At 41.6% G+C, this 26,695-nt stretch overlaps 1 protein-coding gene across 8 annotated transcripts in view; it reads left to right on the plus strand.

Moving 5' to 3' along the window:
• Positions 1-26,476, plus strand: part of EBF1 (EBF transcription factor 1) — a 381,387-nt gene extending 354,911 nt beyond the window's left edge. For 4 of the 8 annotated variants that reach the window (XM_008515135.2, XM_008515117.2, XM_008515128.2 and 1 more), the window contains exons 12-16: positions 8,413-8,478; positions 9,670-9,847; positions 10,497-10,676; positions 14,622-14,816; positions 23,327-25,526. In XM_008515135.2, coding sequence (XP_008513357.1) covers positions 8,413-8,478; positions 9,670-9,847; positions 10,497-10,676; positions 14,622-14,816; positions 23,327-23,358 — 651 coding nt within the window. In that variant the 3' untranslated portion in view covers positions 23,359-25,526. Of the gene's footprint in view, positions 1-8,412; positions 8,479-9,669; positions 9,848-10,496; positions 10,677-14,621; positions 14,817-15,142; positions 15,309-23,326 lie in introns of those variants that run through there. The other 4 variants (XM_070570380.1, XM_070570378.1, XM_008515123.2 and 1 more) reach the window with 3 other exon arrangements.
• Positions 26,477-26,695: the final 219 nt, after the last annotated feature.

Consider the following 26,695-nt stretch of genomic DNA (forward strand, 5'->3'; position numbering starts at 1 on the left):
ATAGCTGATGATGTTAACAATTTAAGAAGCAAAAGAAAACTATATTTTTGCCTCCCTTGGATAGCCTTAAAGTACAACATAGTTCCAGCATGCACATATCACTTACTCGAGTTTAACTATATGTGCTTGTCCAAAAACATAAATATACACATACATTTGTATACACACACACCAAACACACATACAAAGACATATACATACGTACATATGACAATAAATCTCTTTGTTTACTCAGTGGTCCTTTTACTTCAAATTAGATATTTATTCTCCTTTGCCCTAGGGAAAGAGAAGGCACAGTCAAAAGGCAAAGAGAAACAGAAGTAGTTAATTTTTGACTTTTGTGTTTCTAAGAGCCCAGGCCTTGGTAACTTAAAAGATTTTCAAGGGTAATTTTGACTCTAGGCAGTTTTTGTTTCATGTGCTGACTTTACAATCTACCCCTGAAAAAGGCACCTCTGTCCATGGCCTTCTCTTTAAGCAGAGACTTTTATCCTGATCAGAAAGTCGATTTCCAAGGCCACTCAGCAGGACCTAACCCAGAGCGTCGGTCTTAAACCAGTACAATGAATTGGAATAAGAAGAGCCGGCCAGAGGTTACCAAGTTCAGCTCTGTACCTCCAAGCAGGTCATATTCACAAGGGTGCAGACACCATTTTTCACTGTATTTGTGGCGGGAAGCACCCCAGGCTCCCATTCACCAATTACCATGACACCATTTAGAAGAGAATGCCAGGAGACCAAAAGGAGGGGGAAAGCCATTGTCATAACTCTTCTCAGGAATACCTGGTTTCACAATTTATACTTAACTGCTGACACTTGAAAAGTCGAACATTTTGGTAAAATGAATCAAGCTGTAATGTTTCTTTTATGAGATCCCCTTGCAGGAAAGGGAGGTTTGGCACCTCATGGAGACCAAGCTTAGTTATCCATCATAGTAAAGTCAGCTGTCCTAGCCAGCTTCTCAGAGGTCATGCGATCGAACCAACAGCTCTTACAACTATATTATTGCTTACGGAACAGTAATTGAGGCACCAGATAAAAATTACCTGGTCTAATAGGCAGCGAACAATTTTCACTCAATAAAATTATAAGCCAAATCATTCATTTCATAACACTATGGCTAATTTATTTGTTGACCTTTTAATATCCATAGCTCTTCAGTGGTATTAACTGCAACTCAGACAAAATCTCTTGTTCATTTCACTTTCATTGATTTTTTTTTTTCCATTGAGGCAATAACAGCTGCTTGAAAACAGCCTTTTTCTTTCCACTGTAAAAGTCAATCATGTAAGTTAGTATGTCTTACGTTGATATAGCTGTGTTAGCTTACAACCTACTTTAATTTCATGTGATTCAGAAGTCTTCTATACCATGTTGGTAACAAAGGCAAAGCTTTCTGGTGTGCTTCCAGCCATGTGATACGATGATACATAATACGTTTGAGAAGTAGGAGGGCTCTCAACTAATCTGAACGTAAAATCAACTTTAAAATTGGAGGAGATTCGGAAGTCCCCCTGCATTTTCTTTGGACTAGACTAGAATGCTTTCAATGCCTCTTGTATTAATAGCAGTAGACCCTTTCAACATATTTAATTCCTTTGTTCTGGCAATTTCTGCAGATTTTGATTGTGGTTTGAATTTTATTTTTCTTTAAAGACTATGGGCAATGAGTGTGTGCTAGAACATTCAGTGAGCATCAGCTGAAGCTTCTTATGTGATAAAGTACTATGAAGTCTTTAGAATGCAGGGTTATAAAGAATAATTGTTACACATTTGGCATTTTATGCCTCCCTAGAAATAACCACTTGCTACCTACACCTCATCTATGCTCCTCCTTTCCGTTTCAATTTACTCTAAAGTGGTCCTTAGCCATAATGAGAAATGCCCCTTTCAACAGAAACATGTTTAATTATAGCCGTGCTAAATGTAAGTGACTCTTCTCAGTCATAGGGCGTCTGAGTAAAGAGTGTTTAAAGTGTGACACTAAAGGTTTCTAATGATCTGCGGTAAGCTCTATTTCGAGAAGTTCATATTACCAGAAAAATGAAAAATTTTAAGAATGTCTCAGAGGATTGGAAACTAAACAGGGCTCAAGTATTATTTTGGTTTGTTTTACTCCTTCCCTCACTGCCCTCATTATATGATTTTTTAGAATGCAGAGTCTACCATTGTGGAATTTTCCATTTGGCTGAATAAACACAAAGGAAGTTGGGATATAAAACTAACCGCCACAGAAATCCCTCTCGGTACAACTAGTATTTATTGCTTTGTATATCCAGCTCTGCGGGAAATGGGCTGCAAGAAACTTCCAATCAATTTTTCAGCTTTTGGGTTTTCCAATTAGTAGTGTCACCCAGACTTTCAGAAGCAAGTGGAGAAGGAGCTAGAACTTAAAGGCTAGTGAGATGAATATAATGTTCAAAATATGGACCCTATAGCAAATTCTGGAGTGAGGAGGTGAATGAAATCAATACTGATTTCACTGATAGAGGCTTATAACTTCTAAATCAGGAGTGACTTTGCTTCTCTACTTCATTTTATTTTGTTGATATTTGAGCCAATTCCATATTGAATCCTCTGATAAGGCAGAATAGATTGGTAATAAATGGGTGTCAGGGAAATGTGCAGTGACAGAAAAGTATTGTACTTCTTTCTCTGGAATCACCCAAGTCCACTTGACTTTGATCATTGAGGCTTGCAGTTTAGCTTCTGTTCCCTCCCACATCCCACAAAACATTATTTCCCATTCAAGGGAACATAAAACCAAGCACAGATTGTCCTCTCAAATTGCTGAAGCATCCCTGGGCCTTAATTTTGTGAGGGAGTTCCCAGAGTCTCAAAATCTGATTCTGAAATTTGAAATTAATGTTGTGGTGTTAAATGGGTATCCATCTGGCTTTATGAGTTGGCGTATATGTGCTCTGAATGAAAGTAAGTTCTGGCCATCTCCCCTGCTCATCTGGGTTTGAATTACTCAAAACATTAAATTAGGTTTATAAATGGACTCAGTATTACACAGTTAGACAGCCTCCCATTCACCCTGGAAGGCTAGATGTGGCCAGTGAGTCTGAGCTTATTAGCTACATCTTTGAGGTCAGACACTGAAGAGAAGGTTCTCATAGAAGGTGAACAATCCTCAGGGATTTTACTGTCATGAAACAGAAAGAAAGATGAATTAGACATGGCTGCGTATCAGATACGGTATGCCTGGTTCCCAAGAGTGTGCAAGTACCTAAGTATTTCTAAGGACCTAAGAGTACAGTTAATAAAAGGCTGATGTACATCAAGGCCAACTTCATGTTGCTAGCAGCTTATAACTTGAGATAATGTCTGTACCTGACATGATTCATTATATTAATCACAAAATTAAAATGTAAGCACAAGCCAGCAGGAGTGAGAGAGAGATTCATTTAAAAAAAGAAAGTGGCATAAAAAACCCCCACAGTTATCAAATCTTGACCTTTGGGAATTTATATATTGGATTAAAAAATCTGGAGCCAAATATAACACCAAAGTTAAGTCTTCTGCTTTTATAAACCATGCCAAATATATGACTTTGTCATTTCATCATATAAATTAAGCATGCCCTTTTTAAAATCAGTAACTGTCTTAAACTCTTCAACAAGAATTTCTCAAGGCCTGTGGTTTGCTAAATATTGGGCTTGGGGCTTAGAGAAGGAGATTAAGACATATCCATGGCCTCAAGGGCCTACGGTCTAGTTATGGAGAGTGAAGACTAACACGCTTAAAATCAGAGCAGAGCGACCCCACAGCATCTCCTTCTGTGCTGTTCTGTGTGGCACAGTCAGCACTATTTTTTGGAGGAATGAGAGAGATTTTGAACTGGGCTATCAGTGAAAGTGGAATTAGTTCTGGTAGAATAATGTAATTCTCAAGAGCTCAGGCTCTGATGTCTAACAGGCCTGAGGTTGAATCCCTGCTGAGCCAATTGTCAGTTGCATGAACTCAGAGAAAGTTGGCTGACCTCTTTAAGCCTTGGTTTCCTCATCTGCCAAATGGTGATACAGACAGTACCTTAAGAACCTCTTTGGGAAGACTGAATGAGTTAATGTTCCACTTTCAAAAAACAACAGTTATCTTTATCATTACTCTACCACCACCCGCACCACCTTTGTTACCAGGCTCTAGAGGATGGGAAGTCATTGTAAATGGGCACAAATTGATGCCAGCATTCCCAATAAAGGAAAGGCAAAAGGAGTGAAGGTGTGGAGATAGAAAAGAGCCCAGTGTTTTTCTTCTAGGCCAGGGAGGACCAGCTAAACCAGAAGAGAGAGCAGCTCTTCAGATGTGAAGGGAGAGTATATTGGATAAAAAGGGTAGGACCTGATGATGGAGAAAATCTTTTATAATCCTCATAGTACCCTGTACCTTAATTCTGGGAAGATAATATGCCTTGAAAGGTACTGGAGAGTAATATTGGTGTGTGACCACTGGGACAACAAGAAACTCAAAAATTATTTGCTTAATTGATTGGGTTGCAACATAGGAAGTAAAGCCGAATCTTTCCTCTGTATTTGTAACCCACTCAGCATTTTTATTATAAAAGGTTCCAGAACATTAGTAAAACCCATAATGATTACACTTGACCTGTTTCTCAGAACTCCGCTGGTCCTTGAGTCTTGCAGTGTTTTTGTAGACTCTAAATAGATTTAGTATAGCTTATCCCCATTTTTCTTTGTGGAACCCCAGTCACAGAATGATCAACCAATGGTCATAGCAAAACAGGTGAAGCTATATTTTAACTGTGAGAGGAAATAGATCCGCAAAAAGTTGTTTTTAAGGAGTAAACATTTTCTGTTTATTTAAGAAAGAAGAAATTCAAGGCCGTGGAAAGAAAAATAGTCCCACTCAAGATGTAGGCTGGAGAATAAGCATTGACTCTGTAAAGAGACTCTTGGGCTTTTCAATATTTAGGATACTAGTATTTGTCTTCTTAATTCCTCAATGGGATATATTTTTTAAAATCCTGGGATAGGATTAATTGTCTTGGCAGAGTCTAATCTCTACCCTCATGTCTTAAACTGCAAGCAGAGAGATGTTTTAAACATTATGAAAAGAAGAGAAAATCTCTCCTGACAAATAAATGCCTTGAAAAATTACATATTTGTACTAGTCAAGACTCTTTCTTTTCAGAAATATTAAAATTGCATATTAGAATGGAAGGATCCTTATACTCTGCTCCTTCCTAATACCTCAAAAAATGAGACTTTAGGAACAATTTCATAGACAAAAGAGTATATGAAACATCTTGCTCTTCCCCTTATGGGAAATTTCTGTTTTTTAAAATCCCAGGCTCAATCATTTCCTAATGTGAAATTAGAGATTTCTCAAATTACCATGTAAAACAGGAAAAAAATTACACTTGTGACCACAGAAGAGATAGCATACACTATCAATTTGATTTTAAAAGGCATACATCTTTTATACTACCTGTCATTTTTATAATGCCTTTTACAAATTTAATCAATACATTTTAATGTTCTATATACTTTAAGTGCAATATACAATAAATATTCAAGTTTCGTCTTAAACATGCTTTAGCCTTCAAATTGTTAAAACTGCAGTGCCCTTTCAATCTACTTACATAATGTCATAAAATATACATTTCAAGGTAAATGAAGTCAGCTACTTCAATTTAGTCCCTCAAACTGGTAGTAAATGAGAGGTTAACACTATGGTGCCAAACCCATTATTGAGTAAATTTAGCACCTTGGACAGCTCTGTAAAATCTTTATTGCTTTCCTGACCTGCTCGTCATGTTCTGTCTGTGTGTTCAGTGGCTCTCAGCTCTGATTGAAAGGCAATATATTAGATCCCAACACAAACACGCTTGGGGGCTAGTTCACTGGGAGCGTAATGACATGGAGGTGAGAGCAATTTTCTGGTCACCGAAATCCAAGCACCTTGCAGGTCTGTTGCACTAACTCATAGAGGACCCAGAAATTTCCTTTCTCCTTCCCCTTTGCAGAAATAGCTAATAGAAGCTGAATCACACTGGCAAAGCTGAACCAAATGTGGGCTCTCCCTTAACCCTCAAAGTTGATACTGCGGTGAAGGACATTTTAAAATGGGAGAGCTATCATTTAAGGGAGTCACTTCCAGGACAGCAAATCCAGGTTCACTCTCCTCAAGACTGCTTGTCTGAAACGATACTGGTCTGATGACCCACCTATGGCAATGTGCCTAGTGGAAAAGCATGTCCCAGCTTTGTGGAGCAAAGAAGGATGCAGATTTAGAAAGCAAGATTCATGTGTTTCATTTTCAAAGGATTAAACGGTGATGAGAACTCCGAATACAGAGAAAAAGAAACAAGTGGATTATGGCATTGAAAAACTTTATCACCAAAAATGTATGAGGCTAAAATATATAGCACACACTAATAGTTGGAATTTTTTCAGATTTACAAAAACTTGAAAGATCTTTGAGTTTATTGTGAACTTCTCTTTTCCCTGGTTCTGTGAAATTAATTAAAATAAGAAGCATGCTCTAAGTCCTCAGTGATAGTGTTCCAAGATTGAAGTTTGCAATGCAGTTTCTAATTGCACCTCATCATGCTTTTGACAAACGAGAGACTTGTATTTTTTTCCCCCTAAAATGAAAAGAAAGAAAAGTACCTTCTCTGCCAAGCCCAAACACTGGCATAAATATTTATTTGAAGAAATAAATGAACATAGACCCAAAGAAGTCAAATCTTAGTAAATAAACCAACTTGATCCTGTTTTGTTTTAATCTTTCCTAAGAGCCAGATAAAGCCATGAGGTTTTAGTGAAAGCAGCACAGGCTGAATTCGATCTGGGGATTGGGTTTAGTGTGCCCATACCTTAGTAAATTATTCACTGCTGTGGTCAGACAATACTGCAAACAAAAAGTGGTAAATTATCTTGTAGCTTGCATCAAAAAAATAAAGAAATTATTTCAGATGTATTGATTCAAACCCTATTGATTATATAATGCTTTTCACTCCTTATATGAAAAATAACTGAACTGTTTTATAAATGGGGTCTAGCAGCTTAAGGCAAGCATAAATGTTTATTGAGAACTGAAAACCCCTCTACCTCATTTTTGAATTAGGACATTATGTATGTCATAAGTAGTTACTGCAGTATGACAACTATTTTATCTTATATTATAGAGAATTTAAAATTGAAAAATGCTAATATGTATCTAAAAGCTTGTCATTTCAAGAGTTGTTCAAGGATTTTTGAAGAGGCTATGGTGACAGCAAAATGAATGCAATTATATCCCTATTTTCTGATCAGCATCTACAGTCTATGAAAATTGAACAGCACTGTTTCTCCATGCAGAGATCTATTGTGTAAAATATTTAAAGTTAAACTTCTTTTTGAAACTTTACGCACAGCAAAAAAATTGTAAATACATCTTGCAAATCACCTCAGATAATCCTACCATGCCTTCATGTTTGGTTCTCTGAGAAGCCTCCATTTTACATATGTCAAGCATAACTTTGCTTTTCACATTCCAGTGTGAATGAACAGCAGCAAATTAGGGCAGAATGAAGAGGGAACGATTCCTTTTGGTTAGAATGAAAAAAAAAATGACCACTACGCACACTTTTGTAGAGTGCCATACATTATTAGAAACAAGCATGCAAGCTAAATATGGAAGCCCACCTAAATGGAAAGAGGAAGACATTTTCCCTTCAACTGGGATGAACAGCAGAACATACAGCTAGGATGAGAATGAATGAGCAAATGGGGAAAGAGCCAAACAATACTGAAATAGCAAAGAATTGCTATAAAAGAAACAGACTGCCCATCATGAAAATTGGTGCAGACGGCGCTTCCGGGGTCAGGAGAATCCTTTTGTAAGAGCCTCTGACAAACAGTGCGTTACCCCAGTGTGTGGCTTTACTGCATCACTCCCTTCTATCATGCCTCTGCCACACAAGGGAGATAAACAAAAGAAGTTTAATGCTACATGCTTCTAGTAGCCGAAGATTGATTGGAAATTCCTCGAAAATGACCTGTCTGATAAGGTCATGGTTCCTGGAATAAGCAATTAAGTGCAAAATAAACACATCTTAGGGATTCATAACATGCACTGAATGACATCGATTGTAGTAATCTAGTAAATGACCTCGCAATTGTATTCAGCAATAAACATATGAGTGCTTTATCGTGCCTATGGCAGACTATTGAGTGATGTATTTTATTTTGCAGTACCAATGATGCTCACCTTTTGACTCGATTAAGTGTGTATGTGAACAGGGATAAATTGGTGATTTAACGCCATTCTGGGGTTTCCCAAGCTACTGCCTTTCAAGCAGTGCATTGGCAAAGTATGGCCAGAGAGAACTGGAACACGATCATGTGAAAAGATAACAACCACCTGCCTTCACTCAGAGGATTGTATCTGCTTTTCTCTTGACAGGAAGTGATACTCAAAAGGGCTGCGGACCTGGTAGAAGCGCTATATGGGATGCCACACAACAACCAGGTGAGCGTAGTGGGTTTCAAACTCGTGAGGGCTTCACATTCAATGGAAGATCTTGGATTCCTTATTGTAATGAAAAAGTATGAAAAATAGAAAAGTCACTTGCATGAGTTCAGAGTATAAGTCATTCAGACCTAACATGTTGCAAGGCTACTCAATTCTTCTCTCTTTTGTAAGTCTTTTATTGCCTTTTCTATGGCATCAGTTCCTTACAAGGAAAGGTACGCCATTTAAAATGAATCTTCTGTGGGAGTGTACTTCATAATCGACGAAGAGAGTTACCGGTGCTTTATTTTATTCCTCTCAGGTTTTCAGGCAAATTTAGGAGGAAAAAGGGAGTTTAATTTCTTCTCCTAAAAAGTATAACGAGGCCTGAATATTATCATCTGCTTCTATTTCATAGAGCAACTCCATGTATGTGGTTCAGATTGCTCAGGAAACTGTGAATGTGTGAAGTCATTCACTCCTTTTTTGTCTGACTTGAATCAATGTCCTGAGAGCACAGTCCCACTAATACTCAGGGACAACAGTAGTCATGCAACCTGCCCTTAACTCCAGTAGGGGAGTGAGTTACAGCCTCTGCGTGTGTGTCAGCCCAGAGTTCCTGTGTGTTGTTGTGGAGAAGGGAAACCCTGTGGTGCTGTATACTATGGAATGGCTAAGGTAACAGACAGGGTTATGCAGCCCAGCTCGGTCCTTAAATGGGTGAGTGTCTTTAAGTGAAGTCTTCACCTCAGTTCCCCCATTTGTGATATGGGCCTGATGATGATGAGACTAAACTTACAGTTTTGTTGAGAGTGTTGCAGAAGTTAACCATGGAAAGCCCTGAGCACTACCGTGCCTGGCATAATGTAAGCAAACAAAAAATGGTTTTAGGGGCCGGCCCAGTGGCATAATGATTGTTTGCATGCTCCACCCTGATGGCCTGGGGTTCGCTGGTTTGGGTCCCTGGGCAGACCCAGCACCACTCGTCAAGCCAAACTGTGGCGGCACCCCACATAAAGTAGAGGAAGATGGGCACAGATGTTAGCTCAGTGACAATCTTCCTTAAGCAAAAGGAGGAGGATTGGCAACTGATGTTGGCTCAGGGCCAATCTTCCTCACACAAAAAAAGGTTTTTAAATTTTTTAAAAAATGGTTTTATTAGGAGTATGATTTGGGGTAGCTAAAGGGGGTATTCCTTTTACTTTTCAGGAAATTATTCTAAAGAGAGCAGCTGACATTGCAGAGGCCCTGTACAGTGTGCCCCGCAACCACAGCCAGCTCCCGGCCCTCACTAACACCTCGGTCCACGCGGGAATGATGGGCGTGAATTCCTTCAGTGGACAACTGGCAGTGAATGTCTCTGAGGCGTCGCAGGCCACCAATCAGGGTCAGGAGTCTGCTCTTGTCGCTCCCCAGTTCTCTGCCCCTTCCCAACCTCAAGATACCCCCCTCCCATTTATTTAGCACAAAATAATTTTTATATAAAAAATTTTTCTTTTCCCAAAAGGAGAGATTCCTAGTTTGTGTATCTGAAATACTCTTGTAGAATTTTGGTTTTAGCTGTCACGTCTGGTGGTCTGGTGTAGGGGGCTAGAAAGGATACATGCTTGTAGCCATCTCTCCATTTGACTTTTCACCATAAACCATGAATGACAGATCGCAAAGAGGGTTGGAATTAAAGTTCTGAGGGGCCAAAGCACATCATCCTCACCCAGGGAAGAGGAACCTGTTAACTCCAGAGTACATCTCTTAGATTGGGATTTATTTCTGCTCCAAAATGATAATTTATAGGCCCTGCATTGCCACTTTTCACGGCCCTGCTAAGTATTTATGATCTTCTAAGAAATGTGTCTTTTGCTCGCTTGCCATTTTAATCACAGAGCTAGCACCACCAACCCACGCACATGAATCACCCAATCCCTTCCGTCTGGGATGTGGCGAGGGGGCAAGAAACAGAGACCTTCCTTTCCCCAGTCCTCCAGGATTGCCACCCATGCCACCACCACCCTCACCCCTGGTTTTGCCCCCACCCTCAGGTTTCACCCGCAACTCAAGCAGCGTATCGCCACACGGGTACGTGCCGAGCACCACTCCCCAGCAGACCAACTATAACTCCGTCACCACGAGCATGAACGGATACGGCACTGCTGCCATGTCCAATTTGGGTGGCTCCCCAACCTTCCTTAACGGCTCAGCTGCCAACTCGCCCTACGCCAGTAAGTAGAGATGTGTGTCCTGTGTTTCAGCACATTTTCGCTTGAAGAACTGGGTACTGTGCTGTGCGGCCCACTGTGCTGGTCTCCTCAGTCTGAGGGTCCCCACCCTGCGAGCGTTGCTCCAGGCGATGATACTAAAGGCAGCAGTGCCTCCTGCAGAAATCTCTGCCCTCCCTTGCTCACCTTCCTCCCCACAGTCTCCATGTCTCAGAACTTTGCTGCAACCAAAAGCAGCAGTATTGATGTCATGGCAAGAACCCAAGCTTCTAGTCAGAGGGAGACGGGTTTGACTCCTGCTTCTACCAGTTATTGACTGGTGGCCCTGAGTAAATTCATCTCTTTTCCAAACCTCAGTTTTTCTCATCTGTAAAATGGGGAAGGAACTAGCACCCACCCCATACAATTGTTGTGAGACTTTGATACCATAATGCCTGTAATGAGCCTATCCTGATAGTGGCGCTGGTAGTATAGCATAGTAATAACAGTCTAAAACTTAAAATTCCTCCCTTTAGGAATATGGTGCCTTTATTTTTTTTAATGTGTGGAGTTTTTTCCCCTTTATGTTTGATGTGTAGTTAAAAAGACAAACTTAACAAATCAAAAAAACACACTTCACTTTTTCGAAAATCTGGCAAGATGAAAAACAATACACACATACACAAGAAGTGTTCTTTGATGCCTTGTCTCTGTCTTAAACGAGTTTAGCTTAAAGGATTTTTTGGTACAGCGTTTAGATTGCATCTAAAGAACCTGAGGGAACTGGCATCTTTAGATAGTAAACGTCATGGGCTGTGTCTCTACGATCTCTTGATCTCCCTCTGAGGATTTTTACATAGATGACCACGTTCATCGTGGATGTGGATGACTCTTCTGTTGTGTAAAACGTGGCCAAACTCTGAGACATTTGTGGAGTGATAGAAGATGTGTCATTAAATGAAAGAATATTCATGATTTTGAAAAAAAGAGTTTTGGCTAAAAAACTTAAAAATTATGCTGTTTCTAATAGTGGAAACATGGAGTGTGCTAATCTTTTGAAAGAGGAAGGATCATTCTTGGCCTTTGAGAGGAGTTATTTCTGAAAGGAATACTTAGGAAGGCCTTTTACTTTCTGGGTAAGTTTTTATGCTTAGTTGTGTGCTCAATTTCATATTTCTACTTTATTTGTTTGGAATCAGGAGCTTGTTGAACATTTAAAATTCCCCAAATGATCTGCATCCATTAGATCTGTCTGCTCAAGAGTCAGTGTTTGGGGCCAGTTTCACATTAGATTTTGATTCATCGAAAGATCGTTTCTCATGGATCTATCATTTCGGTGTTCTCCCATCTACTTAATCAGAAAATGTTTCAATCATGACCTGAAAATTAAAAGGTGGCATTCTTAATTAAATCAATAAACTAATTGCTCTATGGTAGCAATTCAATTTAGGGGCTTGGATTGCCCTGTCTTCCCGAGCCTGTGTAGACACCCAGCGACTTCAGCCTGAGATTGCATCTGTCAGACTGTGAAACTTCGAACATTTAATTTCCATTAATTGATTTCCTCAGTGCTCACAAATATAGTATTAAATTCTCAAATAGGCTCTCAGATGGGACAGTTTTATCTGCATAAATGCAAATAAAACAATAAACACAAAGCCCAGCTGATTTGAATTTTTGCCTCCACAATATTTAATTATTCATAAACCACTCATGTTGAAAAATTCTGAACAGAATAAAAAATAAAATAAGTAAGACATTCCACTGGAGAACACACTTTTTGGTGTGGTGGCTGATAACTAATAATGTTATAACAAATGGAACTGCGTGACTATATTTCTCCCCTTCCTCTGTTCACCACCCCCCTCCAAACTCCCCACCTCTAAATACACATAATGATCGCATTTGCCAACGAGATTAATTGCCTTCCTCAGTGAACCAGCAGGATTTCAAGTCTAGGAATATTTAAAAATCAAACCTCCAGTGCAGGAGCTTTGCAATTTAAATGGGTGTTATTATTGAGCGTATTTTCACATTTACAAATCCTAAGAGATGTATAAAAATGCTGGCCTCATTAAAAGAAAAAGTACAGTTTAGAAAATGTTTGTGAAAACTCTGAGGATGGCGGCTCTGTGTTCTGCTCCATAAAGCATTCAGTGCCTTTGGACTGTGTAGTGCTCAGGGCTCCATGCCAATTGCTGCCCGTGACCGAGTTGATTCCCACTTCCCTAACTTTCCAAAGCCAGTAGGCCAAGGGTAAGGCCACCGAAACAGCAGTTTGGACTCTGGTGGGTTCATGGAAAGGGGGCCTTTTCTCCTGCGATCTGTTTCCTTTGCAGGGTAGTATAGTGGAAAGAGCACTGAATTTGGGTTTGGCTCCTGGCTTCACTGCTTTCAGCTATGGCCCTTGGTCATGCCACTGAACTACTTTCTGAGTCTCAGCTTGCTCGATTTGCTGAGGTGTAAAAAGGGTGTAATTGGCCTCATAGCCTATGACATAAGGTGAAAAAGACATGAGGATTCTTGTGAATGATAAAGCAATGTATAATGTTTATTACAAAATGTGAAAAATAGTACAGTAAGGAGGAAGTTCCTAGAACTTGAATTAAGTGCCTGAAAATCACTGGGCAGGATTCATATTTTTCCCCAGGAGGTGGAGGAAATAGGAGGTGAGCATATGGAAGTACTAGTCTTGAGTGTAGAGGACTTTCTTGTGTGCAAAATCTGTCTCCTAAAGGAACCATGAGATTATTAGCAACTGGCAAATGATGAAAGGCCAGGCTGAGAGGAGCTGCTGGTAGAGCATGTATATCCACCAAACTCTTTCGTGTCCCCAGCAGCTAGGTTTTCTCTGTCTCTGAATTACCAAGGTTCTCCCATCATTGATAATCCACATCCTCACTACTATTAGACTGTGAATATTTACATAAGGAACCTATCCTACTGCTTATTAATTCACAAACGTTTATGTGCAGCTCCATGGGGGGATATAAAGAATTTGGAACTTTGGGCCAGCCCCGTGGCACGGCGGTTAAGTTCACATGTTCCGCTTCTCGGTGGCCCAGGGTTCGCCGGTTTGGATCCCGGGTGCGGACATGGTACCGCTTGGCACGCCATGCTCTGGTAGGCATCCCACGTATAAAGTAGAGGAAGATGGGCACGGATGTTAGCTCAGGGCCAGGCTTCCTCAGCAAAAAGAGGAGGACTGGCAGTAGTTAGCTCAGGGCTAATCTTCCTCAAAAAAAAAAGAATTTGGAACTTTGACTTATAGTTCTGCATTATCCACAAATGTTCTACCTAGTGGTCTGTTTATCCATCTGGCCTCCCACCTACCTATATCTGTGGTGTGGAGCATTAAGGGGCTGTTAAATCCTTGAGGAACTCCTAGCTTCATGGGGAGGAAAGGGACACTTACACACCACCATCTGCCAGTGCCTTGAGTTGGAATCCTGGTGTTGCCCTCAATTCTCCCTTCTTCTCCACACCTCTCATTCCATTGGTGACCACACCCTCCTAGGGTGGCCTTCTCCTGTTTCTTGTATCCCCAGCCCCTTTGTAGAATCTTAGTTTAGGCCCTACAGGGAATGCTTCTATGCCTCCTCCATGAAGGCTTCTTTGCTTCCCTTTCCCTGCCTCCACAGAGTTGGCCATACTCATCTTTGTTGCTATTTTGTGCTTCTTTATCCCTTATAAGAGCATTTTTGTTTCCTGGCCTAGGATGTCCCAGTGCCTAGCACACTGCCTAGCACATAGTAGGCCCACAACAAACACATAAAAGATCATCAACAACAAAAGGTAACACATGCCAAGTACCAAATGTTGAAAGTGGACAAGATCCCGAGAGTTCAGGGAAAGCTTGTGCTGGAAGGGTGGCCTGAGCAGGGTGGCCGGTAAAGGTCAGATCTGAGCCACCTTGTCTCAGGATGCCAGGAATGGCACTGATTTCTCCTTTCCCATTGCCCCTCTCAGTCGTGCCATCCAGCCCCACCATGGCCTCCTCCACAAGCCTCCCCTCCAACTGCAGCAGCTCCTCGGGCATCTTCTCCTTCTCACCAGCGAACATGGTCTCAGCCGTGAAACAGAAGAGTGCTTTCGCGCCAGTCGTCAGACCCCAGACCTCCCCGCCTCCCACCTGCACCAGCACCAACGGGAACAGCCTGCAAGGTAAGCCGCTGGGCCCACCACACGCCCTGACCTCAACCTCCAAGCGCCAGGAGTAGGTGCGATATTGTTGCGAGGGGATCAGCCTTGGGTCTGCCTGCTTCTCTCTGCCCTCGTCTCTTCTGTTCCTTTGTGTTCGCTCTCCTCGGCCCTGACCCCAGGCCCCTGGCCCTGTGCATCTGTCCTCTGCTGGAGCTTCCTGAGCAGTCCTCTTTCCAACTCCAGCAATTCTGCTCAGGCCCAGGATTTGCATGAGAATACTGTTTCCACTTACTAATGCTGTCATTTCTCTTTTCTCCTCCCTCATTCCCTGTGGTCACCATAACCAGACCAGTCTTTTGTGGACTCTAGGAAGCTCTCCATTGCAGGGTCTTTCCCTGGACTGGCCTTCTCCTGAAGTAGGTCACTCAACCTTCCCTTCCTGTCACCTATGTCAAAGCGAACATGTGTGGGGCTGATAATGGGGAGTGGGTGAGCCATGGCCCAACCAGAGCCCTGAGGTTACAGCATCAGAGACCAAAGGCCCAAGACTTACTGCTGGGAACCAGAAACCCCAAAATGCTACTAGAGTATTCTGGTTCATATTAAAATTGTTCAATTTCGTCCTCATCATGGAATATGGAAATAATAGAGTCACCAAGAGTTGATGTGACCTTTCTATTCATTGAGAAAAAAATCCTACCCTTTTAAAATGGGTCCACCATTTCTTACATTTTCTTATGTGCTGGCACTGGGTTTTGGTGTTGACCTGCACAACTGCATTCATTCTCCCACTGCTGAGTTGTGTGTTGGCTTCTCATAGCCCCTACTTTACAGATGAGAAAACTAAAGGTTAGGGAGGTTACGAAGGTTGTGAAGTTCTGTGGGAGAAGCTGGCTTCAAACTCAGGCTCAGAAATGCATCTCCTCTTTCCATCTCTCAAACACTTCGTTACACAGAGTGGGTAAAAAGGATGTATCCAGGATTCCTAAGGCAGCTGGCAGGGAAATACGATCAATAAAATAATCAGCTACCGTTTATCGATCACTGAAGAGTATGCCAGACTCTGTGCTAAACACTGAGTATGCTCCATCTTATTTAATCCTCACAACATCCTGATGAAATATGAGGACTCTTATGATCTCGATTGTACAGATGATGAAACTGAAGCATAAAGAGAGTAAATACCTGCCCATAAGCATAGCCAGTAAATGGTGGAGATGAATATAAACCCCAGCAGGGTCTGTGCCCCCAACCCCCAGTCTACACAGCTCCCACAGTGTCTTCCTTCAGTGGCAGCCATGCCCATCTTCACTGATGGCAGTCAGCTGTGGAGGTCAGGAGGCTCAGCAGGACAGCATACATGTGTGGGATTTCGCAGCCTGTTGTTTTTGTGTGTAAGCCTGTGTATATTTATTTATACTTAAGTACACATGTACTCTGCACTGGACACATTACATTGATATAAGCTTATATCGATTCTCCTAAAGCCCCTATGAGGTCACTACTATGCTCATTGTATAGATGGGGAGATTAAGGCCCAATTTGCTCAAGGCCACACAGCTAGTAATGATGGAGGCAAAATTGAACCCAAACCATGTGACTCCAGAACCTGAGCTCCGAATCACTGTGCCTCTCTGACTCCAGGAGAGCGTTAGACCATTCCTCAGAAACCTGCTGGGAAATCTGCCCAGCACAGCCAAAGGTGGGGCCCCATAGCATGCCCGTGCCCCTCCTCTAACATGCACTGGCAAAGCCATCTTCTTAAGGGAAGAGGAAGATAAGCTGACTGAGGAACTCCCTTGCGGTCAATATTATTGATGATAGTAATGCCCACCCCCACAAAGGGGAGCCTCCCATTCATGCAAGTCTGACTCTTTTTCAGTGAAAAATAATGCTTTGTCATCCCCAGTACACCTCCAGCTGGCAAACGAGGGATATAATGCTTAAGCAAACATAACTTATAATGGATGTAAATAAGGTTAAAACATACGGAAAGCTCAAATCTGCCATTCTTGAGGTGCCAGTCGCAGCCCTTGTTAAACACAGATTTGATATGAGGAACAAGATATAATGGGATTTGTAATCAACAGCAGAGAGGGGGTGCTTGAGAAGAAAAGGCCCACGGCTCTTGGATGGTCAGCAGCTGTGTCACCGGCCAACAGTGACTTCAGAGGGCAGCCCTTCAGTGAGGCGAGGCTGTGTCTTTTCATGCTGTGTGGACCAAGGAGGGAGCAGGAAGGGACTGAAAATAGGGACTTGGCCCAGATTTTAGAATCTCCTGGATTTAGGGACCATCTGGTGGCGTAGGGGTATATGTGTGTGTGTGTGTTTAAGTAATGAGGAAATGGCTTCAAGACAGGGACACATTGAGAGTTTGTGCATTTGTCACCCCTAGAGTGTTTCTAACTCAAGTCTGCACTGATTCCAAAACTACAGAGACCGTTGCTCGCTTCTGATTAGCAGCTGAGTCTCCATGCCTCCATCACATTTCCAATAGGCAGCCGCACAGCATGGAGCGTCTGAGGTGTAACTCAGGGACACACTTTGTGCTGGACTTGCTGTTGCGGACGACACTGCCCTTTCCTTCTGATTGAGCATGTGTACAGGAGATTCTTTCTGCACTTTCCCCTACCCCGTGTTCCTGACTCTTCAGCGTGATTAAAAAGAAAAAAAAGGGAGGTTTGTTTTTCCAATACTGCTGTGTACCAAACGTCCCTGCTTTTGGGGATGCCAGTGGAGGAGGTGTGAATAGAGAAATTAAAGTCAAATTTACTGCATCATCTTCCTTTAAGCCGTCCTTCTTCTGGCCTGCTCTGCTCCCAACCACCAAACTCGCCAGGCACGGCCCACGTGGGCTTGGTTGGGCTACACTGTTGTTTCTAGGGAGCTCCTGCTTGGGGCCTCGGAGTCTCCCTTGAGAAAAATGGCATTCTGACAGTGGGCTCCTAGACGTGTAACTGAAGAATTACTTCATCTTTAGCTTTCTAAATTCCACTTTTTCTATTAAAAAAGGACCTAGGTGGATCATAGAATTAGGGGTAAGAATCTCTGAGTGTTTCATTCTTTCTTCTCCTTTTCATTGTTACAGTAACACCTGCTTCATTTGGACCCAGCTAGTTCAGAATTGTGATCATTAAGACAGGGCAAGTGACGAAGGAAGAGTTGGTTAAGCAAATTGACCATATAAACAAGATTAGGGGTGACACAGTTAGGCTGTTTAAGTGTTTTAAAGGCCTATTTACCTCCAACTACCACTCTGCTAATTGTACATCATTCTGGTTTTTTAAAGCCAACTTCTTAAAGGTCTTTCCCCAGCAGCCCTTTTGTAACCTCCTTTAGTGACTGCATGCATGTTTATGCACCAAGAGATATGCACTGCAGTCTCCCAGGATGGTGATGACCACGGTCATAGCCACTAACGTGTGAGGGCCTGCTCCCAGCCCGGCGTCTACATTATCTCCTGTAGTCCTCCCAACCACCCTTTGATGTAGGCTGTTTATTGTCCCCATTTTACAGATGCAGAAACTGAGACTTAAAGCCAAGATGGGTCATTCGGAGTTACACAGCTAGCAAATAGAGGGAACCTTGGGTTAAAAACCAGGCAGACTGACTGCCGTGTAAGCCCCTATGCTGTACGGCCATATTATGTTCAAGCCACTGGGTTATGGGTTCAAGCCCATGTGGACTACAAAATCCTAGCCTTACAAACTTTCCCTGTATTAGGGCAAACATGACCACAGTAAAGAAAGCGGATCTGTCTGGGAGAGACTGGCACCAAGCTGTGGAAGTTCAGAGGAAGGAAAGACTAGGGCGAATTCAGAAGTGCTTCAGGGAGAAGGTTGCCGTTGAGCTGGATCTTGGATGAAGGGCAAGTCGAATTCTGGCACAGGGAGATGCGGGAGGGGGCATTTTAAGCAGAAGGATTAGGATAACCTGAGCCAAAGAGTCATGTGCACTAACCAGTAAGCCGCTCAGCATCCTGGAGCACAGGTGCCAAGAAGCAGGGATAAGGTTGAGCAAGGAAGTCATAAGCTCCATTCTTTACATATATTTTATAATTCACAATTTCTACTCTGATTCCAACTGGCTTTCTATCCCAGGTAGATAAAACCTAGGACAATTTACCATATGTCTGAGAAATTTTTTTAGGACAAAGCAACTCTTATCTCAGCACTTCTGGAATCTCACAAGATGTTCTGTTAAAAAAAATTAAAATGTTATGGTCAAACAAATCTAGGAAATAGTGCTTACTGAGTCGCTGTCTTGGATATCCACGATGCAGCTATGTCTATAACAGGCTCTGAGACATCCTGTGGTTAAACAAAAACGACTCTTCCATTTAGTTTTGTGAACTTATTTGCCCACAAAACGCTTTTCCAAATGTTAAGACCCATGAACATCCCATGAAAACTTTGGAAAATGCAGCTGTATTTTGGATTTAAAGAGAAATCTTCTTCTGTTCTTATCTAGATAAAGTCATTGATAAATCCTGATCCTAGATTCCCCAAGTGTGTCTATTTTCATGGGTCAAAGACTTGAGACACCAGCTATGCTCAGCCATTGTCCTGGAGACATCCTCTCCCTTCTCCTAAAGCTTATGTGCCCTAGAGCGTGGATCTATACAATTTCAACCCTCAGAAGACTTCATTAACCAACGGAGAGGCAGCCCCAAGAAGGCTGTCAGCATGCCATTGGACCTACCCTCAATGTAGTGATTTTAAACCTTAACAATGCCCTGTATAGTCTCTGCAGTGAAAAGTTAAAAACAAAAGTCCAGAGTGATTTCACAAAAATTGTCCCCACATACTGGTTGTTTTCTTTCCCTACCTTGTTGAAGCTCTGGCTGGCCAGCCCGACCTGACTCTGGATATCATGCAGTCTGGTCGTGAGTCTCATGGAATTGTCTTTTCCTCAATGCACATGTTCAATTTGTGCAAGATCTGCCCCTCACCCCCCGTTCTGTTTCTGAGTAGCTCATAATTATTACACAAATGTAATATGGTTTCAGAAAGACCGCATTCCACCCTCTCACTCCAAACCCTCCCAGCTCTGCAAAACTTTCCATTTTTCTCTTTGTTCTTATCAAAAATTGGAAACCATACTAAAAATGCATTGCTTTTCAAACCAATGGTTTTCTGAGCCTGTATCAGAGAAGGTGATCACCCAGCTGCTGGGGAAAATGGCAGAGCCACCTCGATCTTGTGCTGTCTTGGCACATGTTGCTCTCTGAGGGTGTCATGTCCTCATGGAAATCTTCATGGGCTCCACTTGGGCAAGTCAGTGTGCCAGTGGCACTTCTGGAACATTCCAAGCCTCAAACACTCGTCCCTCTCACCCACATAAGTAATCTTGAGGATTGCAGCACAGATACAAGAAAAACAGCTCCTAACAACGCGGGAACTTCCCTGCAGTCATGCAGTGAGGTTTCTTTATGAAAAGACCTCTTTAGGGGTGTCTAAGCTCCGAGGCCATGAATGGGAATTTTTTTCTCCCAAATTTACTCATCAGAAAGGGTTCTGCATCGGGAGTTTAGGAAGTCACAGATGAGATTTATGGAGCCGTAACCCCCTGAGATATGCAAAATTCTGGGTGTAAGTATGTGTGGACCTTCTTCTGGAGAGAGTTTCCGTGACTTCCTTAGGCTTGCAGAGAAGGTGGGAAAGTGTGGGCAGACCAATGCTGCCTCCTTGACACCCTGAAATATGTTCATTTGTTTATGTGTTTTTAACTTTAATTATTTGCTAACATGTGTAAACTGGGCTATTTCATCTTTTAAAAAATCCACATCTCCACCTTCTGTTGAAATAATGCAGTGGACCTGGTGGCTGTGAGCAGGCCTTCCTGCACAGCAGGTCGGGTAGGCGCTGACTCGCTGCCCGCACTAAAGGAGACATGCCTTTGGCAGAGTCGCGTCAGTCCCCACTCAGGCACCCCCCTCACTCTCTCCCTGTCCTGGGCCCTCAGGGTGCTGGGGTTTGTGTTCCAGAAGAAGAGCTGTTAGCTACAGACTAGCACGGCTGTCACCTTTGCCTGACACCTTGTAATCTGGCCCTAGTGGAGGTTTAATGTAATTAATCTAACACACTTTTCAGGTACCGAAATACTGCTTAGATCTTTTTTATTTTGAGCTCACATTGGTTTATAACGTTATATAAATTCGAGGTGTGCATCATTATATTTCAGCCTCTGTATAGACTGGATTGTGTTCACTACCATAAGTCTAGTTGCCCTTTTTTTTTTTTTTTTTTTTTTTTTACTTCTAGCCATCCAAATGGGATGTTTTCAGGACCCAACTGATAATGTTGGCTGGGTCCACTGACTACATTAGCAGGAGGTTGGTCAGTTTTCTACTTCACTCTGTATCATATTGACACTGCCTGGATGGCTGGCTGTACTATAGGGGGCTGCCCTTTAATGCCAGGCATACAGTAGATTTTCGTGAAAGGCAAAGTAGATTTGCTTCTTTTGCCAGGGCCTTAGAACTCCCACAGAAAGGCCTGCCTTAATAAGGGTGCCTGGACCCACCTCCAGCCTGGATGAGAAGTTCCTTAAGGAGGCAGAGCCGTGCTGAACTGTCACGCTGCAAAGACCCCTACCCTCCTTGCCTTTGGAGCTACAGAATCTTCAATTCTCAAGTTAAGGCTTGGATTGAAATACCGAGCTCCCTCTTTCAGTCAAATCTAGGGCTCACTTGAATCTTCAGGGGACTGCATTTCCCACTGATCCCAGATCTTTGGGGGTTTAAGTTGGTCTGCGTTTGGCAAGAGACACTTCCTGTTTCTAAGAAAAATGGCTTATGAGAGCTTACGAAAAAGACTCCAGGAGCTTTTGGACTGCAAAACGGCTCTTGCAAAACAACATTTGGATGATTTACGTGTAAATGAATCAGAAACATGTGGATTAAATTTCCTTGTGAATACAGATGGGTTTAAAAATTAACGGAAAAAGTGTTTGGCAAAATACATTTTTTTTTAATTGAATCGAAAATGTCAGGACTGGGGAAGGGGATCAGGAGGGTGTGGGAGCCCCAGGGCTCAGACTCACCTAGCCTCCCCGTGTCTCCTGCAGGATTGGTGGTAGTTGGGGTTCGCTTAAAAAAAGAAAGGCACTTTCTTCCAGACATGAGATTTGGGAATGAAGAGGGCCTCTTCCTAGATGCAGTCATCACTGACAAGAACATTAATTTAAATTTAGAATTGCCAATAAAAAGAAAGCAATGACTTTCTCTCTCTGTCTGACAACATGCTAAACCATCATTGGGAGCTAAAGATGGCTGCCTCTCGCTCCTAATGTAAGCGTCGCTCTCATCTCAACATATCTCAAAGTGGCCACACTGTTTCAGTTTTCTCACACTCATCCCTTGATTCCTCACACCCGTCATGTGAAGTGTGCCATATGAGATGGTGCCTATTTGATATAAGAGGAGACAGAGCCTAGGGAAGTTAAACAATTAACACAAGGTCACCGAGCTAGTTTAGCAGCAGAAGGGATGGGTTAGAAATAATAGCAGCTCGTCTCTATTAGGTCTTTCCTAGGAGCTGAACCCAGGGCAAGCACTTCACATGTGTTATTTTGTTTAAATCTCCAATAACCCTAACAACATCACGGCCCTTGCAAATACTGATTAACTGCATTTTCTAGCTGAGGAGACAGAAGTCTAAGGAGACAAGCAACTACTTCTGGGGAACATAGTAACGAAAAAGCCAGAGGTGGAATGCTGGCCCACAGGATCCCGTGCTCTCGTAAATACCGCTGTGTGCGGCCGCCTAACTCTGAACAATTTGGAAGATTTGTGATTGCTCCAAAGAGCCGTCCCTTTCCCAGGATTTCACCCCAGCTTTTCTAGGCTACAATTTGTTAGGGGCATGGTTGGATCATTCCAGAAACCTTGAGTGAAGCAGCAGTGTAGAAGACATCCTGCACTTTTATGCAAACTGCCTCCTCTGTGGCTTCTCCCGACTTTATCTGCCCAGTGAACAGTGCCTGCTGTAGCTGGTGTTTCCTTCTCACAGGCGTGAAGATTGAGACGAAGGCCTTCAGATTGCTGCTATGGTACCCAGGCTTCGTGCTAATACAGAGCACAGAGTGAGCCAGGGTTTTTTTGTAGAAATTGCTGGCAATTGGGATGGGCTAGTTTTTTATTTTATATTTTGGAAGTGAAGGAGAGAGGAAAAAAGAGTGACAAATCGAAAATTCTCACTATTTTGCAGTTTGGGGCTGCAACTTTCCCAGCGGTATTCCAACTATGCAACTTTCCAGTTATGTTTTAAAATTGAAATCAGATTTGGAGGGACGTTTAGGATCTTCTGTTCTGTTAAAAACACATACAAATAATGATATATTATCATTCTTAATAAAGTGCATGCATATTCTATTAAAAAAAAAAACTCATTCCAGGGAAGATGAGAGCACATTTGTGGCTAATATTCAACTAACATAGTGGTGGGTGGGTGTTTTTTCCATCTTTTTTTGTTTTTTCTCAGTGAGAGGTTTGGATGCAAAACCATTGACTCTGTCTTCTCTTTCCACAGCGATATCTGGCATGATTGTTCCTCCCATGTGAAAGAATTGCCTTGAAGAATTTTATTAATGAAGAGGTTGGATTCTGCTACAGAGAGTAATGTGATACAAGTCCCAGAGCGGAACTTTTAACTCAGGCCTTTTTAAGAGGAATCACAGTAACTGCAGAGTTTTAAACCAACAATATCACCGACCTTGCAAATACTGAAGTTGGAGGAGATCTGCAAGTGCAGGGTGTTGGTTAGAGTTGTACCTCCCAAGTATGTGGGGGATATATTTATTCTGTGTCGATACAAGCAAATCCACTTTTTCCTTTTCTTTTTTTTTTAAGCTTAACTCTGCAGTCATTTGTCTTTTATAAACCATAAAGCTGTATACAAGGGACACTATAAATAAGACTCCACATTTTAATTTATGATGTTTTTAAAGCTGTGTAAAGGGAGAATGAAGTGGTGATATTTACAAAAAAGTTAAAAAAGAAAAAAAAAGCTCGTATGGGACAGAATAGGAATGCCAGTTAGATTTTTTAGAAAACTAAGGGTCGGCTTTTGCGCCTTAAAGCATATCAAATGGTAGGTAGCTCAGACAGTACATTTTCAGTATCTAACTTAACATGCCATCCCTTAGCAGTGCAAGCTTATTTATCTCTTTTGTATTGTTGTCTTAAGTAACTGTGTAAATAAATGCAGGCTGGAAAGTTAAAAAGTGATGTACGTGATCACATTTTTCCCTTCTACTCAAAAATCCAGTGCCTCTAGACAGATTGTTAAAACTGCATATTTAAACCTGATATTCTCTCTTTTACTTATGTCCACTTCTTCTGAAGCCTAAGGCCAATCGAGAGCTTGGTGGCACACATACTGCGTGAGAATCTCCTTTGAGACTTCATGGAACAGGGTCCAGGCACAGAATTCCACATTATGCCCTGCAGGTATCAAGCCAAAATCCCACCTCCCCTCCACCATTTACAGATTTAAAGTTTACTCATCTTAAACCCTGACGTCATACCAATCCTCCCAAAGCTGACACAAGCAACAGAGCAGGTAGTCCCGAATTGCCATTCAGAGACAGCACCTCTATCGTTTGTCGACCCTTACGTTGTGATGTAAGCGATTAAAGCGACAGGTTAAGTGCTTTGGAATTAAGAGTAAAAGGAAACCGGGAGAAAGGAGAAGGCTGAGACCTCCAAAACATAGTTTTCTGTTCTATGGGAATTTTGCTCTCATTATCTGGGAAGTGTTCTTAAAAATAAGAATTAATAGCAAAGATGCAGCAAAGCTCTGAGGATGCATTTGCCTGATATTTTTTCTTTGCTGTTGTGTTTTTGTATGTAGTTATAAATACTGTAGATTTTTTGTGATTTTTTGCCAAAGTTGTTGTTCTATTTATACATTTTAATGTCTTAAGACAGTTTTTCAATATCACAAAAAGATTTTACTGCATATTTTGCAAAGAAAAAAGCTCACTACCTTTAGCTTGCACATACTTGCAAAGTTAATTAAAAGGCTTTTTGTTTTAACGGGGATTTTGTAAAATATCCATATAAATAATGTATTTATCTTTGGGATTTGTACATTGCTTTCCCCTTCTTCCTTTCCTCCCACTCCCAATTTATTTTATTGTGTATGTTTGCTCTGTGAAAGTGCGCATTTGTTTGGTCACCTACAGTTGTCTTAGCTGTTTCAATGTGATTTTTAAACATTTCATTTATAGTTATTTTTAGTATTGTTAAACCATGCTTCAATTTTTTTATTTCCACCCAAAAGCCATTGTCTATTTTTGTATTATTTGTAAGTTAAGAAGTTTTTTCCAATATATGGCAAAAAAAATAGTAGCATATTATTCTTGTAGCATTTAGTTCTGTAGATTAAAAAAAATGTATCCTTTGCTTTGGAAGCTTACAAAAAAAAAACCCTAATGCTGTTTTACTCTATTAATATGCATGGAATCTCTCCCTTTGGAGTGACGCATTTTGTGCATTAAATTCGGGGGAGAAACTTCATAGAAATCAATGAACATACTTTCTTTCTTAAGTCTGCTTGTATATTTCCTCTGTCTTTCACGTAAATATAAACCAGCAGATTGGATGCCTTAACAATGCAAATCATATTCATTTCACTTGTACATTGTAACTGTGCACCAGAACTGTCAGTCATCACTAACATTCTAAGAAAAAAGAAAAAGAAAAAAGAAAAAAAAAAAACAAAGAAATGGAAAAGCACAAAAGAACTGTTTTGTTACCTTAAGACAATGTAACTTTTTCTAGTAGAGCAAGAAATTTACAACAATGCTGCAACTGTGCATGCCCCCATATGGATTTTGCAATGGTTTTCACTAGACTGTCAGAGTGCGATTTTTATGGGTTGGGGCGGGTGGGGGAGGGGGGTTTGGGGGGGAAGGGAGGGGAGGAAAGCTGATTTTTCATGGTGAGAAATAATAATAATGGTGATTAATAATAATAAAAAAACTGGAAAATGTAAGCAAGGTGGACGCATTGCTTCTCGGTACTCAGAAAGGTGGTCTGAATTTGTGTGGTAAGCTCTGGCCTGAAGATGTGTACAATTTAAAGCCATATTTTGTCTGGTGAGCCCCGTAACTGTGAAGGAACGGTCAGCCGGTGAGGTGTCCGGCTCAGACCCTGACAACATACGCCACCCATCTGTCAGCCATGTGTAGTGGTTAGAACTCTTCCTGAAAGTCCAAAGAGCCTTTAAAAGATGTACAATTTGTGTTTTGTTGCCTCTATTTATATTGATTAGATGAAAAGACGTTCTGGCCCTCTGACCCTCTTTCTTCAACACAAAACTTTTACAAGGAAACGATGTTCCCCTAAATACAGAATATGGCTTTAAGAGGAAAACGAAATAGAGAATTAAATTAAGATTTCAGTGTTGGGGGAAAAATACAGCTTCTGGATGACTGGATTGCATAACATGCCCTGGCCTCACATTGTACTAGGATGCAGCGTAATGAAGTCATCTCTCAATCTACTAACTTTTCACCTTCTTATCAAACTTTTTGAATAGACACACACTGTACAGTTCAATTGTTAGAGAACCTAACTACTGTAGAGATTGTTATAATTTTTTTTTGCAAAAATTCAAGCTGTAAAAACTTTTCAACTTTCACAATATTTAATTAAAGTTACTTCCTGTCTGTGATGGCAGCTCCTAGTTGTGTATTCATTTCTCTATTTCAGATGAGCCAAAGTCCAACATAATGTAAAAGGTCTGTGTTTGCAATTGCTCAGACCAGTGTTGACACCCAGGGAAAAGAAATTAGGGTGGTCCTGGGATGCCCACTTTCTTTTTTTTGTAAATCCTTGGGGATTTGCTAATCTCGGATGCAAATTGAACACGCACAGCGTACTGCTGCCCTCT

This window comes from Equus przewalskii, chromosome 13 (assembly GCF_037783145.1).
Source record: "Equus przewalskii isolate Varuska chromosome 13, EquPr2, whole genome shotgun sequence".
Classification (NCBI taxonomy): domain Eukaryota; kingdom Metazoa; phylum Chordata; class Mammalia; order Perissodactyla; family Equidae; genus Equus; species Equus przewalskii.